This window comes from Rutidosis leptorrhynchoides, chromosome 6 (genome assembly GCF_046630445.1).
Source record: "Rutidosis leptorrhynchoides isolate AG116_Rl617_1_P2 chromosome 6, CSIRO_AGI_Rlap_v1, whole genome shotgun sequence".
Lineage (NCBI taxonomy): Eukaryota > Viridiplantae > Streptophyta > Magnoliopsida > Asterales > Asteraceae > Rutidosis > Rutidosis leptorrhynchoides.
Window position 1 is genome coordinate 387780486 of NC_092338.1, and position 17916 is coordinate 387798401.

The 17916-nt window shown below is 34.3% G+C and overlaps 3 protein-coding genes across 3 annotated transcripts; 2 read left to right on the plus strand and 1 right to left on the minus strand.

Moving 5' to 3' along the window:
- The first annotated feature begins 1580 nt into the window (after positions 1-1580).
- On the plus strand, positions 1581-2259 carry LOC139854972 (stellacyanin-like). The gene is made up of 3 exons (XM_071844241.1): positions 1581-1619; positions 1697-1796; positions 2039-2259. The coding sequence occupies exons 1-3, from the start codon at positions 1581-1583 to the stop codon at positions 2257-2259; spliced, it is 360 nt and encodes a 119-aa protein (XP_071700342.1).
- Positions 2260-11317: 9058 nt separating this feature from the next.
- LOC139852370 (probable sugar phosphate/phosphate translocator At1g12500) lies at positions 11318-12658 on the minus strand. Its single transcript, XM_071841655.1, has one exon. The coding sequence runs from the start codon at positions 12576-12578 to the stop codon at positions 11517-11519; it is 1062 nt and encodes a 353-aa protein (XP_071697756.1). The 5' UTR covers positions 12579-12658; the 3' UTR covers positions 11318-11516.
- Positions 12659-14349: 1691 nt separating this feature from the next.
- LOC139854973 (nudix hydrolase 14, chloroplastic-like) lies at positions 14350-16564 on the plus strand. The gene is made up of 8 exons (XM_071844242.1): positions 14350-14502; positions 14922-14973; positions 15107-15219; positions 15388-15465; positions 15558-15650; positions 15768-15860; positions 15948-16046; positions 16198-16564. Exons 1-8 carry the CDS (start codon positions 14350-14352, stop codon positions 16453-16455), a joined length of 939 nt encoding a protein of 312 aa, XP_071700343.1. The 3' UTR covers positions 16456-16564.
- The last annotated feature ends 1352 nt before the right edge of the window (positions 16565-17916 follow it).

Below are 17916 nucleotides of genomic sequence, written 5' to 3' on the forward strand. Positions count from 1 at the left end.
GTCGATCACAACAACAAGGGGTAGACTGCTACGAAACCTTTAGCCCCGTAGTAAAACCTGCGACCATTCACACTGTTTTAAGTATTGCGGTTTCAAGAGATTGGCCGATCCATCAATTAGACGTTAAAAATGCATTCTTACACACTGTCTATATGTACCAACCCGTTGGTTTTCGTGACAAAACCCGTCCCAATCACGTTTGTTTGTTGAAGAAGTCACTCTACGGTTTAAAGCAATCTCCACGCGCATGGTATCAAAGATTTGCAGAATTTGTATCCACAATTGGTTTCTCACACAGCCTATGCGACCATTCCCTATTCGTTTATAAAAAGGGACATAATATTTCATATCTTCTGCTGTATGTAGACGACATAATCCTAGTCACCTCTTCTGACTCATTGCGTGACAAGCTATTGTCCTTGTTAGCAAACGAATTCGCTATGAAAGATCTTGGCCCACTTAGCTAGTTCCTTGGTATCTCGGTGGAACGTACTTTTAAGAGCGTTTGATTGAGAATAAGACATGAGATTACCTTGATTTCCTGTCATGTGAGACATGGCTCCCGTGTTCATATACCAGTTTTCATCAGAAGGATTCAATGTCATAGTGTGAAGTGCAGCCTCGATGTCAGTAGCAGTAGGTGAATTGGACGTGACTGATTATGCATAAGCATGGGCTGGTCGTGGGCCTAAGAGGCCTGGTTGGTTATTCGGAGCATTGGGCCTTGTCCATGGTGTACTTGGAAATGGGCAAGGTGGCAAATTCCATTGGGCATGTTGCCAAGCCCAAGGTCCATATGGCATCTGTTGTGGATATGACCCACCAAAATTTGACTGCCCTGAATAATTCGATGAAGATCCCAATGAAGATCCATATGGCATTCGATGTGGATATAATTTATATCTAACGGGAGAGTCCAGTTAAATTGCGTACATCTAAGTAAAATATCTCTCCTCTCAAATTGTCTAAAATCCTAAATAGGGAATCTCGAAATGGGTATATATATATATACATAATAGTGTATGTATATACCCGGTGTGTGTGTGTGTGTTTAAAGAGTCAAAACAACGTATGGTTGAAAACGATGAGATGCAATGCAATGATAAATGAGAATGTTGATGACGCTATCTATCGAAGTTATCGATTAGCTCAACTTATTTACACAAGTGGTAGTGTGTTATTCTATCATTTCTTAAATTTCCTATTTCACAAGTTTCTTAATTATTTTCTTGACAGATTATAATTCTATTTTTCGAAATACATAACCAAATAGTAGATATGTTTTTACCGCAATATTTGCTGGTCAATATCTCGAGTCTTTTTTTTTTTTTTTTTTGAACATCAGTTTGGGATCACCCAGGGGGACTTAACCACTCACGCGTTCATCTCCTGTAGTTGCATAACCCGCCCCCAACTATTGCCCTGGAGGAAACCCGGACCAATTCGAGGGCATGGCCGGTAAAATCCCCCTCCTCGCTGCCCCCGCACTAAGCGAAAGGCGGCGAAAGGCGACCTGAGTAGATACTTCAAAAAATTGTTTAATTCAATTAGGCACCAAAAAAACTACGCCGTATAAAACTATGTCCATCAATTCTCATGGTATTGAGAATTTGTCGCAGGTACGTTTCCCTATATATAAGAATATACATGTTAACCCAATAAGTTATGTAATCAAAAGCTCATTAATTGTTAACAGAAAATGGAAAATAAAAAGTTTAGCATCTTCCTCCTCGTAGCAACGATATTGATCGTGTCTACGTCAGCAAATAAAACGTATATTGTCGGTGATGAAAAAGGTTGGGCCGTTGGTGTTGATTACCAAGCTTGAGCCCAAGGAAAAGAATTCGATTTAGGAGACAAACTTGGTACTATATTTTTTGAAATTTGATAGTTTTCGTGTTAAAAGTTGGCCTAAATACATATGCCATCATTTGTTAATATATAGTTTTTATATAAGAAAGTTAAAGTGTTTTGATGTTATAAAATTGATGTTATAAAGCAAGTGACTAACTTACGAAACATTATTGATATGATGTAGTGTTCAAGTACCCTCCAGGACAAAATGTAATGCTTGCAGATTGGGCTCATTATAAGGGATGTATGAAAAATGATCTTGCTGAAGTGTTAACTACTGGAAACGATGAGGTCACTTTAGGCCGAGCCGGAGAGCATTATTTTACTTGCACTGTTGACGATAATTGTCAGAAAGGACAAAAGCTTTTCATCAACGTCATTTGCCCGCATGTCAAGCCTAAATAAGCTCAATAAGCACGAGAACTAGCTCAAGAAAACAACGCTACATTAAGTGATTCCTTGCTCTTGATTTATACGGAGTATTTTGTATATTTATTTATTATTATTTTGTGTGTATAATAAATTAATAATCTGTATGTATTGGCTGAAGCCAATCGAGTGTCTGGTGTATAGTAATAAGGTCTTGTTGTCGATGTCATGTAAATAGAAAGAATCGATGTTATGTATATAATAATATGAATACTTAACCATTCAGACTTGCCTGAGTGGCTACACGACTTTTTTGCTCTGTTAGTCTTTCAATTATACATGAAATTGCAATCCGAGTCCCTCAAGTTTATTTTTAGATTTTCGAGTCCTTAAAATTGCAAAATTTTGCAATCTGAGTCCTTCCGTCTAACTTCTGTCTAAATTGGCCATTAACCTTTGACATGCGCCATGCATGTGAGGGTAAAATCGTCTTTTTACTCTTTTCTTTGACTTTTTTGCTTTGTTGGTCCTTCGTTTATACACAAAATTGCAATCCGAGTCCCTCAACTTTTTAATTCGAATTTTTATCTTTTTTTTTTTTTAACTTTAATTCATTCTTTTTTTTATCTAACTTCGACTTTTTATCATCATCATCTCTCATCTTCTTCTTCTAACTTTCTCCGGCGCTTCGCATCGCCGTCAAGGAATGCGTAGGGTTTGTCCGATTTAAAACGCTTGTTAGTTCATGTTCTTCGTCATCTTGTTTGTTCACCATCGTCATCATCTTCATCGAATCATCGTCAAATCATCATCGACGGATCTGAAGTTCATTCGGATTTCGAAATCAGGAAGCAAAATTTTTTTTCCTAGGTGGTTTATCCGTAAATTTTATTTATATTCGATTTATCTAATAATTAAACAATTTCGGTATATAACTAAATAAAGAATAAATATTCCAAATAATGTATAAATTATATTTTCGATTCTAATAATTATTATAAGTTAATTACATTCTGTAAAAATTATTTTTACTGTTTTCTGTTAATAAATAATAATAATAATAATAATAATAATTAATAAATTGTAATATAATTATATAAATTAAGTTTTGATCAGAAAAATACTTATAAACATGTTATTAAACTGATAAAACTTTGATAAATTAATTCTCAATATTTGTAATTATTAACTAATAATTAAACCGTATAGATATAATATTGTTAAATTTTAGTTTTTAATTGTTAATAAATACAAATTCGACTTTAAAAATTATAAAAATAATTTTTCATCAGATTTTGATACAAAATACTAACTGTAAACCATTAATATAAAAAGTATGAATTGAAGATAAAAAAAAAAAAAAAAAAAGATAAAAATTCGAATTAAAAAGTTGAGGGACTCGGATTGCAATTTTGTGTATAAACGAAGGACCAACGAAGCAAAAAAGTCAAAGAAAAGAGTAAAAAGACGATTTTACCCTCACATGCATGGCACATGTAAAAGGTTAACGGCCAATTTAGACGGAAGTTAGACGGAGGGACTCGGATTGCAAAATTTTGCAATTTTAAGGACTCGAAAATCCAAAAAAAAACTTGAGGGACTCGGATTGCAATTTCGTGTATAATTGAAGGACCAACGGAGCAAAAAGGTCGTATAATAAATTAATAATCTGTATGTATTGGCTGAAGCCAATCGAGTGTCTGGTGTATAGTAATAAGGTCTTGTTGTCGATGTCATGTAAATAGAAAGAATCGATGTTATGTATATAATAATATGAATACTTAACCATTCAGGCTTGCTTGAGTGGCCACCGAGTTGTCCAATGAAGCAGACCACCCGGGTTCAATTCCTGTCTATGTCAAATTGTTCAAAAAGAGAGTGTGACTAGAGGGTGCGTATAATGCGCAATTCACCCGGTACCAGGTCTCGCGCTCGGGGGGCTTGATTACCCGAGGTTTTACCTTCTATGGGGGAGCCAATGTGCTTGTTCATAGGAGGGTTTCCTCGCTTACCCAAAAAAAAAATATATATGAATACTTAGAAATAAGAAGAAAATTGTAAAATTGTTATAATTCAGTAGGCTTATAACTACCTTTAGCGGTTTGATTCTTGATGTTATAATTCAGTAGGTTTATAACTACCTTTAGTGGTTTGATTCTTGATTGAGAATGCTAATAATGAAGTGTAAGAACAAAGATGATAATGAAGAGAAAGAAAGAAACACTTTGTAAGTGTGAGAAATGGTGCAAGTTTAATGCTTGCATTCATGGCTATTTATAGCAAAAATATCACAAGTTTAGGTAATACAATAATATTACTTTTGTGTATCAATAATTGACTATCCATTTATATATATATTTATATATTATAACACTCCCCCTTGGATAGCAATTTTATTTGTTGAAGATCAACTGTAAGTTACTGCCTCGTTAAAAACTTTGCTAAAGAAAACCCAGTGGAAAAAAAAAACTTTAGCTAAGGGAAAAAGAGTGCAGCATGGAGTTGACTCCCCCTCAAGTAGACATCGCTTCAGTTGTTACATCTTTTGAACATGTCTCATGCCAATGTTATGAACGTGTTCTGAAAATAGCAGTTGGAAGTGCTTTCGTGAAAAGATCAGCAGAGTTTTTGCTGGATTGAACATATCTCATTTCAATCTCATTGTCCTTAATGAGATTTTGAGTGTATGAGAAGAATCTAGGAGGTATGTGTTTGGTTCGGTCACTTTTGATATACCATTCTTTCATCTGTGCTATGCAAGCTGCATTATCTTCATAGATAATTGTTGGACTTTTATCGCGTTCTAGTCCACAAGAATCAGTAATGATTTGTGTCATTGATCTCAACCAAAAACATTCCCGAGTAGCTTCATGTAATGCAATCACTTCGGCATGATTTGATGATGTAGCAACAAGTGTTTGTTTTTTGAGAACGCCATGATATTGCAGTACCTCCATTTAGGAATACATATCCAGTTTGAGATTTAGCTTTATGTGGATCAGATAAATAACCTGCATCAGCATAACCAACCAAATCTTGTTTTGATTCGTTAGAATAAAATAATCCTAAATCAGTAGTTCCTCGAAGGTATCGAAATATGTGTTTGATCCCATTCCAGTGTCTTTTGGTAGGAGCAGAGCTGAACCTTGCCAACAAATTAACTGCAAAAGAAATGTCAGGTCTTGTACAATTTGTAAGATACATAAGAGCTCCAATTGCACTAAGATATGGTACTTCTGGTCCAAGAATATCTTCATGATCTTCACATGGACGAAATGGATCAGTTTCAACATTGAGTGATCTAACAACCATAGGAGTACTTAATGGTTTTGCCTTGTCTATATTGAAACGTTTCAGAATCTTTTCAGTATATGTTGTTTGATGTACAAGTAAACCATTAGGCATATGCTCAATTTGTAAACCAAGGCAATACTTGGTTTTTCCGAGATCTTTCATTTCAAATTCTTTCTTTAGAAGTTGAATGGCTTCATGGATCTCTTTAATTGTACCTATGATGTTTAGATCATCAACATAAACAGCTATGATCACATATCCGGATGTTGTTTTCTTAATGAAAACACGAGGACAAGTAAGGTTATTTGTATACCCTTTGCTTATCAAGTAATCACTTAATCGGTTATACCACATACGTCCCGATTGTTTTAACCCATATAAAGATCTTTGTAATTTAATCGAATACATTTCTTTGGATTTTGCATTTGATGCTTTTGGTACCTTAAATCCTTCAGGTATCTTCATATATATATCACTATCAAGTGATCCATATAGATAAGCAGTCACAACATCCATGAGATGCATTTCTAAATTTTTAGAAACTGCCAGGCTGATTAAGTACCTAAAAGTAATTGCATCCATAACAGGGGAATAAGTTTCTTCATAATCAATTCCCGGTCTTTGAGAAAAACCTTGAGCTACAAGTCTAGCTTTATACCTTGTAACTTCATTTTTCTCATTTCTTTTTCGGACAAAAATCCATCTGTATCCTACAGGTTTCACATCTTTAGGAGTGAGAATGATGGATCCGAAAACTTTTCTTTTATTGAGTGATTCTAATTCAGCTCGTATTGCTTCTTTCCATTGAGCCCAATCATGTCTATTTTGACATTCAACCATAGATGTTGGTTCTGGATCATCATCATTATTCATGATGTCATATGCAACATTAAATGAAAATTTCTCATCAAGATTTTTCATTTCATTTCGGTTCCATAATATTTTTGAATATGCATAATTGATTGCAATTTCTGTATTGACATCATCAATCTCCTCTGCAGTAGGAGTACTGATTTGTGGTTCTTCTTGAACACTTTCTTTTACTTCATTATCAGCTGATTTTCTTTTTCGAGAATTTTTATCCTTTGAACCAATTGGTCTTCCACGTTTCTGATGTGGCAAAGATTCATGAGTGACGTTATTGCCAGCTTTTGGAATTTCAATTCGAGCTGGAGTATTTACTGCTGGTATATATGATTTTATCACCGTTTTTGTATCTGTAAATGCATCAGGCAATTGATTTGCAAGTTCTTGTATATGCATTATCTTTTGAACTTCTGTCTCGCATTCTTTTGTGCGAGGATCAAGATACTTTAATTGAAGTTCACACCATGAAACATCATTTTCTTTATTTTTCATTTCTCCCCCTAATCTAGGGAACAATGTTTCATTAAAATGACAATCAGCAAAACGTGTTGTAAAAACGTCACCTGTCATAGGTTCAATATACCTTAATATTGAAGATGTTTCATATCCAACATATATTCCCAACCTCCTTTGAGGACCCATTTTTGTACGTTGTGGTGTCGCAATTGGAACATACACTGCACAACCAAATGTTCTAAGATGGGAAATATTTGGCTCTTGACCAAAAGCAAGTTGTAGGGGGAATATTTATGACTTGCACTTGGTCTGATGCGAATCAATGCAGCAGCATGTAAAATTGCATGACCCCATATAGATACAGGGAGTTTTGTTCTCATTATCAATGGTCTAGCGATTAACTGTAAACGTTTAATCAATGACTCGGCTAAACCATTTTGTGTATGCACATGAGCAACAGAATGTTCAACAACAATTCCTATAGACATGCAATAGTCATTAAATACTTGAGATGTAAATTCACCAGCATTATCAAGTCTCACCCTTTTAATGGTGTAATCAGGAAAATGAGCTCTCAATTTAATAATTTGGGCAAGAAATTTTGCAAATGCCACATTACGGCTTGATAACAGACAAACATGAGACCATCTGTTAGATGCGTCTATTAGAACCATGAAATATCTAAATGGTCCACATGGTGGATGAATTGGTCCACATATATCACCTTGAATTCTTTCAAGAAACATTGGTGATTCTTTCTCAACCTTAAGTGGTGAGGGTCTAGTTATCAATTTTCCATGAGAGCAAGATGTACATGGAACCATTGTATCATGATGGATTTTTCTATCCTTTAGTGGATGTCCATGAGTACATTCAATAATCATTTTCATCATTGTTGATCCTGGATGGCCTAATCTGTTATGCCATAAACTGAATACACCAGGATCAATATATTTTTCGTTAACTACCATATGTATTTCTGGTACATTTATATGTGTATAATGTAATCCAGAACTAAGTCTTGGCAGTTTTTCAACCACATGACTCTTGTCAGTGATACTTAAATATTTCTCATTTTCTGTTGTCACTGACTGATAATCATACCCGTTAAGGTATATGTCGGAGAAACTCAATAAATTTCTGCTTGACTTGGGAGAAAATAAGGCATTATTAATTAAAAATGTTGTACCATTTGGTAATATGAATTTTGCCTTTCCTATCCCTTCTATCAAGTTAGCAGCACCTGATATTGTATGTATAGTTCCTTCCGTTGGTTTCAAATCAATGAAATATTTTTCAGATTTAAGTATAGTGTGTGTAGTACCACTATCTGCAATACAGAGATCTCCACTACTTGATTGATGTTGTGTTCCAGCAGAATTCATATTAAACTTCATATATAAGAAACAAACAGTAAGTATATAAATGTTACACAAAATGTTTATTACACACAAATAGATAAAACTGAAACATTTGACATACATAGAATTGAAACATCAAACATAGAACTGGAACATTTGATAAAACATATAGAACTGAAACATTTGAGAAAACATGATGACAAAGGTTAAATCGTTTTATTTATAAAAGAAACATATTAATTTAACTCAAGAAATCTTCATATAAATCAGATGGTTGCTCAGTGACTGTTGGATCAATATTATGCACAAAATTTACTTCCTTTTCTTTACCTTTCAGCGAATCCTGATACATCTTAACAAGATGTTTAGATGTTCGGCAAGTATTAGCCCAGTGGCCCATTCTACCACATCTGTAACAAGATTCTTCAGAATTTTTAGAAGAATTTGCTTCAACATCTTGTTTAGTGGGCTTGTTTTGTGGTTGATATTTATATTTTCGTGGATTATTATTTCTTTGACCACCACGGCCACGACCACGGCCACGTCCACGCCCATTCCCATTACCATAATGATGGTTTCTACCATAGTTATGGCTTTTGGCATGATGATGGCGATGGTTATTATAACCACGACCTTGCCCGCGTCCTTGTCCCTGTTTATAATTATTTGCAGTATTTGCTTCAGGGATTGCAAGTGTACCAGTAGGACGGGATTGCTGATTTTTCATTAATAGCTCATCATTTTGCTCTGCAACCAAGAGATATGAATTAAGTTCAGGATATGTGTTGAACTTTAGCATTCTCAAATTTCTTTGCACTGTGATGTTGGCAGCATTCATTGTGGAGAAAGTTTTCTCCAACATGTCTGCATCACTTATTTCATGTCCACAGAATTTAAGTTGTGAGACTGTATTATACAGAGCTGAGCTGTATTCATTTACTTTCTTAAAGTCTTGGAACCTTAATGTTCTCCATTGATCCATAGCAGCTGGAAGTAAAATTTCTCTTTGATTATTGAATCTGCTTTTGAGACCTTCCCATAAAACATGGGGATCTTCTACAGTCACATAATTATTTTGTAAGCATTCATCAATATGTTGATGAATAAAGCAACATGCCGTTGCTTGTTCTTTTTCAGAACAAGTGTTGTTTTCATTTATGGTTTCAAGAATGCCCATTGATTTAAGATGCATTTTTACTTTTATAACCCATGGCATGTAGTTGTTTCCCGTTGATTCTAAAGGAGTAAATTTAAGCTTTTCCAGATTCGACATTTTCTATTATCAAAAATTAAAACAAACAACATGATAAATTAGAGTCAATTTATATTCATAAGTATATAAACATTAAACATAAATTTAATATAAACATAAATGATAAGTAGGCGACAGTGTCGACCATATGTAAGCAATCATAAAATAAATGTTATATAACATAAATGATAATTAGGTGACAGTGTCGACCATATAAATGTTAGATAATAGAAATATAAATATTAGTAACATAAATGATAATTAGGCGACAGTGTCTACCATATAAATGTTAGATAATAGAAATATAAATGTTAGTAACATAAATGATAATTAGGCGACAGTGTCGACCATATATTATTCAGGTGGTATAACCGACCATATATCATTTAGGTGGCAGAGCCAACCATAATTAGTATTAAGATTATCGTGCTGATAACGTGTTATAATTCAGTAGGCTTATAACTACCTTTAGCGGTTTGATTCTTGATGTTATAATTCAGTAGGCTTATAACTACCTTTAGTGGTTTGATTCTTGATTAAGAATGCTAATAATGAAGTGTAAGAACAAAGATGATAATGAAGAGAAAGAAAGAAACACTTTGTAAGTGTGAGAAATGGTGCAAGTTTAATGCTTGCATTCATGGCTATTTATAGCAAAAATATCACAAGTTTAAGTAATACAATAATATCACTTTTGTGTATCAATAATTGACTATCCATTTATATATATATTTATATATTATAACAAAAATACATAAATATAGGTTACCAACAACTAGAAATGACATGTAACATTTTGGATTAAATGAATTTCATGTTTAATTACAAGACATGGCTATGTAATGTGGTAACATAAGTTTTTTTAAGCATACTGAAAACAGCTTGTAAAACTAACCAAAGTTACAAACATTCAGTACTGTACTTTTATTTTATAGTAATATACAAGTAAAATATAAATTACTAATTTCATATAGTATAAAATAAAAGTACATTTCATTGGGTCTGGGTGGATAATACTTTAGGAAACCAACTAACCCAATAAATTGGATCTTTGAAAAGTGAGAGAAGTTAAGAAAGGGCAACTACTACCAAAACATGAAAGTAAAGAAGGGCATGTCTTCATGTGGGTCATGTGCCTATCACAACCTGGCTCAAATGGGTCATGTAATTTGGCTCTATCTTCATCCACTAATCTTAGATTTGGCTTATACCAAACAAAAACAAATATGTGATGTGATCAATCACATGTTAAGTGTAACATATGCAAACCTATATCAACATACAAAAAACATGACCAACATAACCCTTAAAGCCTCAACTCTGTTTACCATTAGTTAGAAAGTACACTTGTACCATACAAATTGCATACACATTTTAAGGGTATCAATATAGCAACTCACACTTTGTGGGCCATCTCTTAGTTTATTGAAAGCTTCTGTTAGAAGCACCAAAAAGATCTAAAAAAACTGCATACCAAATTAAGTCTTGATATCTAGGAAATGCTTTACTAAATTTAAAGCAACAAGTAACAAAAACCAAAACCAATCATTGAAAGTAATTAGCAAACTAAGGTAAGACTTAATTTCTAAGCAAAGGCATCAGTTTCTCCTAAGAATCAAAATTATTATGTTACTACATTATATTCTTAACATACTCTAGCTACCTATAACAAAACCACAAATCCATGTATTAAATAACACAAATAATCTGTATGAACTCATAAATCAGACAATTAGGAAACTAAGACACGTTACTAACTGAACTTTCTACAATTAACAACAATAAAGTATAAATTGAATAATTTTCCATATAATTCACATTACAAAATTAGAGAAAACGAAACAGCAACAAAACACAGTCCCCTTTCCCCTTTTCCAGCTCAAATTTTCATATCCAGTCGAATCGAATTATGTTCTTTGCTTTTACTTTACAATTATCCCAATTTCACTTTAAGCACTTTTCATTAACACTTAACAAAATGAAATCAATCAATCCTAAAGACATCAAAATGAAGGCACAAAAAAAGAACAAAGAATTCGCACCGTGTGATATCTGTTGCACCATCAATGCGCGGTAACTTTCAGCCTTCTTTTCGCTTCACTGTAAATCACAACTCCCATAATCGTAACAGCAAACCCCGAAATCCCCATAGCAGTCACAGGATTCTTAAAAATCAATACAGACACCACAGCCGCAACTGCAGCTTTCGCATTCCCTAACACCTGTAACGTCAACGCACTCGTATGCTTCGTAACCAAAAAATTAGTCAAATTGACCAAATACGCTACTGTTGCATTACCAATCAACAAAAACACCATAAACGAATCACTTTTCGCTTTCTCAATCGTTTTACCTAACACATTCCCTTCTATATACAAGCTAAAAGGTAACAAGATCATAGCTGCCATTGGTGCCATATACAACAACAAATTCATCGAATGCAATTTCTCCGAATCGGATGTCAATAACAACCCTTGCACAACCGATTTCAACGCTCGTCCTGCAGTCGAACCAACGCAGACTAAAAAACCGAATAAATGAAACAACGGTTCGCTATTACTAGCTAACACAATCCCAAACACAACCGGCATTAAAGCTAAGTAAACTTCAGCTGATTCTTTTTTACAAGTAATTAAAAACGAAAAAATAGCAGTAAAAAACGGCGTCGTTGCACCGATCGCTTGATTAAACGAAACAGGTAAATATCTCAATGAAGTATTTCCACAAACAACTGAAAAGCAAAAAATAACAGATAAACCGAATATTTTAAAAAACTGTTTTCGTGATGAAATATGTTGAAATTGAACGATCTGAAACCAACGGATCGCGATTAAACTGTAGAAAGTACATGAAATCATGTGAATCATTGTAAGGAAGATAGGATATTTGAATCCGTAGAAACTTAATAAGTATTTATTGAGTAATAATACGCCGATGTTACTGAAATACCATGACGCAATGATTAATGCGGTGAGGATCGTCGGAGAAATTAGAGATGTGGCGGTGAAGATGTTGTTGCCGGTGCCGTAACGGACTTCGCCGGTCGGAGTTGATGGAATGTCGACGGCAGTTTCGAACCTAGGGTTACTACTCCGGCGAGTTGTCCATGACTGTGATTCTACCATTAAAGGTATTTTGGGATTATAGATACAGTGAAGATGTTTGTATATGTCTGTGTGAGTCCGGCTTTGGATTGGATCTCCGGGAAATGTGAGTCTGTGTTTAATGACTATGATAAGACTGGTGTATAGTTTTAGAACATACCCCTATAGTTTATTTTAGTTTCAAGATGAAACCCTGAATTATTACTCTGTATATATTATATTTTTTCTTCCCTTTTTTTGGCTTTTGGGCCTTTGCTTGTTATGGCAACTTGCTTTATAGATGAAATCTAATCCTATTCTATATAGGTCTAAATGAGAATACTGGGAAATTCTAAGCTGTAATAAATTTGAATTACTTGATCAAAGTAATGGTAATTAGGTTGTAAGCCTTTCTTATTAATCAATTTATTACTCTCTAATAACTTTCCTTTGATTGATAAGAGTAGTTTTATTAAGTTAATCTAATTTTTCTACTTAGAGTATATCATTAATACTATTGTTTTTTTTTCCCCCCTTGATAAGAGGATGCCCCGAAACTTTTATTAAAAATAATACGCCGTAAAAGAATAAGTTACAATACAAAGAAGTGTGGTTGTTTTAAGAGAGACTTAAAGGAAACCAAAACAACCAAGCTTAAAAAATAGACACCAAGAAAGACCAACAACAACGTTAAGTGAGAAGTTGATCAAACATCATGCTTCTTGGCGATCCGTAAAAGCTTTATCTGAAGAGACTCCTTAATACACTCTGCCAAAATCTTTAACCGAACGGTTGAATGCATAACTCCAAACAGGCTTTTAGAGGTATGTTTTCTTTTAGTGAGTAACTAGATGTTCGTTATAAGTTTTAACACTATTATTTTAATAAACTCACTAATATGATACTCATATATGTAAACTACTGTTTTTCAACAAGAAACATCTTAAAACTTATATTCCCGTAGTTCGTTTTATAACATTTTAGAATTATGCAAATAGAGATAGAGATATAACTATAATGAACACATTGATTGATTAGAGTAATGAATACAACAAATAAATACTATGTTCTAAAATTAAAAATGTTAATCTCAAGATTGGTAACTATTATTCTGGAATTGTTATCGTAAAGATAACAATACATTACAAGAGTAATAGAATTGTTATCGTAAAGATGAAAATACCCGAGGTTTTACCTTCTCTGAGGGAGCCAATGTGATTTTTCATAGAAGGGTTTCCTCGCTTACAAAAAAAAAGATGAAAATACATTACAAAAGTATTAGAGTATCGAGAGTGAAGAATCTTCTCACACCCCATAAGTGTCATCGACGTTGTTTCGAGCATTGTCCTTAGTTTGAACAATAATTTCCGAAACCTCTCTAAGATATCCCAACACTTCCGGTGACGTGCAAGGTTCTGAGAAAACTTTGAATAGTATGGCTCTGACGTGGACCTGGATACCTGGTAAGCTCATTGTGGACGCTCTGGACATTAAAGGAGAACCTTCGATATGAATGTTTGGGCGTGGACGATCTAATAGCGGGCGTTGTGGGAGGGCCGTCGCCCTCTTTTGTCTGCGTTACCTTCCGCCTATAATCTTAAGAGTACCTTGTTTTACTTGCAAATCATGCACGAGCAATAACTAGAAGTACTAATATTTTTTTTCCTGCGTTGTCAACAGCGCCAAAACGACTGCGTTTTGCTCTTCCGCCTTCATGTCTACTACACTCACCTTCACCTGCATCAACAAATTAACCACTAGTTCAATTCGATGTCGCAATTTAATTAGCAGAAACAGAATTATAATTTCTAAAATGTCAACCGACTCATCCTCATTCCAACTCACTCACACCATAACTTTACCGACTCAGCGTTCCCAACCGGTTACGGTCGTTGCCGCTCCCGGTGTCTCCGATCCTGACTTCAGGCAACTAATTTCACTTTCTTCTTCGTTTGAATCAGTTGAGGTTTATTAATTTTAAATTTAAAGAGAATTGATTGTTTAGGTAAAGTTAGGGTTTATGATCAGTTATACTAATCGATCCTAACTCATCTATAATCTATAATCTATAATCTATAATCTATAATAATAATAATAGTAATAGTAATAATAATAATAATAAATTAAATTAAATTGTTTCTCATTAATGAACTCTTAGTTCCAAAATTTTATATTCGACTTCGAATTTTATTGAATATAATAGAATTAAAATGATTCGAATAAGATTATAGTTTGTTTTCTCGAGTTTCGACCACATTTCGAACACATCAAAAGTCATAATTTGTGCTAACAATGATTAGTACCTTAGATAGAAGTCGCTTATAAGTACATTATAGAATTGCATAAGTTAACTGAATATCATTATCTTATTACATTCTATAGTAGACTCTTAACTCTTGTTCTACTAGACTGAATGTTAATTTGGAGTTTAGTGATGGTAACAAGTACTTATAATGTACTTTGAAGTATAATAATGTAGCTAATTAGTTAGTTTGACTTTCATAAGTTATAGTAGTAGTGTATTTTAATAACAAAGATTAGGTAATGAAAATTAGACTAATTTACCTCAGTTTGCAGGAATGCGATTGGTTCATCTTTATTTGAGCAGTGGCTAAACAACATTCAAAGTGAAAAAGGACTCCTTGCAGATGGATCTTTGTATCTAAAACAAGTGCTCATTCAGGTATTAACTTGAAACTCGTTCAACTTTCTTCATTTTGTTGTGTTCTCATTTTTTTCAGCAAATTTATTAGTCGGATACCGACCTTTTGGTTACAATATGATATCTTGTAAAATAGTGTTGGTGGAAGAATTAGTACCACCTTATGTTCGCTAGTATCTTGTAATATAGGGGGTAGACATGTTTGGCAAGCGTGTTGGATTTGTTAAGTTCAAAGCAGATATCATTGATAAGGAAACAGGGCAAAAGGTACCTTTACAATATAATTGTTTTGTCATTTGTATTCAACAATATGTTGCTTCCGATTTTCATTTATGCTTCAAATCGCATACTGTTATTAGGTTCCAGGTATCGTATTTGCACGAGGACCAGCTGTAGCTGTTTTAATCCTATTGGATTCGGAGGGGACAACTTACACTGTGCTTACTGATCAGGTTCTCTTGTGTACGACTACGTACATGTTATAATTTATTTGTTCGGTAATCACGTTCGTATTTTTAGTGTTTATATGGTGAAGTTACTAATTGCAATAAATCTTGTTTATGTTTAAGGTTAGGGTGCCTATTGGGAGGCCCATTTTGGAGCTACCAGCAGGGATGTTGGATGATAATGTGGGTGATGTTATTGGCACAGCAATACGTGAGGTTGGTTGACCATATCTTATATATGTATGGGTACAAATACACACTCATATATATAGTTCTTTGTGATTTATGATATTAAAATGGCAGGTGGAAGAAGAGACAGGAATAAAATTAAATCTGGATGACATGGTTGATCTCACATCTTTTCTTGACCCATCCACTGGTTGCAAAGTTGTGCCTTCTCCGGTACTTATCGTTCATGCATTTGCGGAATAATGTGATTTTTTATATTGAAGCACAATGAATAAGCTTTTCATAATAAATAGGTACTAATCCTAGGCATCAAAATCGTTACTTTTTTTGTTTTTAATGTAACGTTTATTGTTTGTGGTGGTAGGGTGGATGTGATGAGGAACTCAGCTTACTTCTATATAGAGGAAGTGTGAGTGCAGATGTTATTAAACAGCTTCAGGGTAAAGAAACTGGGCTCAGGGAACATGGTGAACTCATCAAAGTGCGTGTGGTTCCCTACGAGACACTTTGGCGCATGACCCCCGATGCAAAAGTTTTGATGTCCGTTGCCATATATGAAATGGCCAAGAAACAAGGGTTGCTGCCTCTCAAGTACACGGATCCTTCAGGGACGAGCCATTGAACATGTTTGTTTTTAGTAGAATATTTGTTCTTACCTATCCATGAAACTAGGTTGGTGTCTGCAAAGAAGTTTTTATGTATTAAACTTTTAATCTTTAAAGCCAGATTCTCCTGTTCATATCCTATCTTGATCCCATTTTTTCTCTTTTATAATTTTTGGATATGGTTGAACTTTCACTAGGTGCTATCTTTGTCTAAAGATCTGTAAACCGCATCTGTAGAGAAGATGTAGTCTGAAGATCCGTAGGCTAACATCAAAAATTGTTTACTTTTGTGTCTGCTAGAAGCATACTTCTAAGTTTGTAGACTTGCAGATAAATGAAGATATTATTTTATCTTATATCTTCAGTAAAACAAACAATCTGCAATAAAAACATGTGCGGTGTTGATACAATTTTTCGTATAGCGGCTGTAAGGTACCAGTACAAGACAATAGCTGCTCAGCGTGTGGCGTATACTGTTGATTATTGTTTGCCCTCGAGAAATAATCTCTGCAGACCCGGAACACAGATATAAGATCTGTGGGGTGGCCTCAATCAATCTGTGGATCAATCTGAAATTGATCCGTCTAGCGTATTGCTGCTAAGCGGCTAATGTATGTTTAGAGTGAGAAAGAACTGTGTGAGAGAGAAAGTGTACTTCTCTCTGACTGAAGTTCAGATTAGAATGATGTGAAATGTGGTGACCCAGGGGGTCTATTTATAGGCACATAATGTCCGAAATTCACGGGATACACGTGTCAATCACTAAATGGTTCTGTTACGTGAAGTGTCCAGAATGTCGGTGGCGTGTACTGACGTGGTTGCGTGCCGTTCACGCGCTGAGTTAAAGGGATTATGCATTGAAGCTGCCTGCAGGGCTTACGCTTGACGCTGAGCGGCCTGCTGAACACCGCTAAATTTAATTATCTTTTGTGCTCTATGATCAATTTTTCTGTATGAAAATGGTGTTTTTATGCGTGTATCCCCTAGGATACACCATTATGTGGACGCGCAGACATAAGATCTAATAAGGTCTAAACAATGAAAAACAAACGACACCTAACTAATACACCCATAACCTGAGAACAAGATGCACATATTTGATATAAAGTAACACAACATGATGTAGTATGCCTTTTATTAAAGGGGAGTGATCCGTACACCACTAGTTTTTAGCCGTACACCATTAAACATGCATTATGATGTTGTACTGTACAATAATGTAAAACATGTTTGGTGGTGTACGGCTAAAAATTGGTGGTGTACGAATCATCACCCTTTATTAAAAACTGGCCGCCAAGTTTTGTACTTTTAAAAATCCACATACAACTATTACATGCAACAAGTACAAGTTTTAGTACTCACTATGTCCCAGTTCAATTGTCTTATTTTGACTTTAGAGGTTTTTTTAATCTAACTTTGACTTTAAATAATTTTTTGTGTGTTATATAATACTTAATGATCATTGTACCGGTAAATAT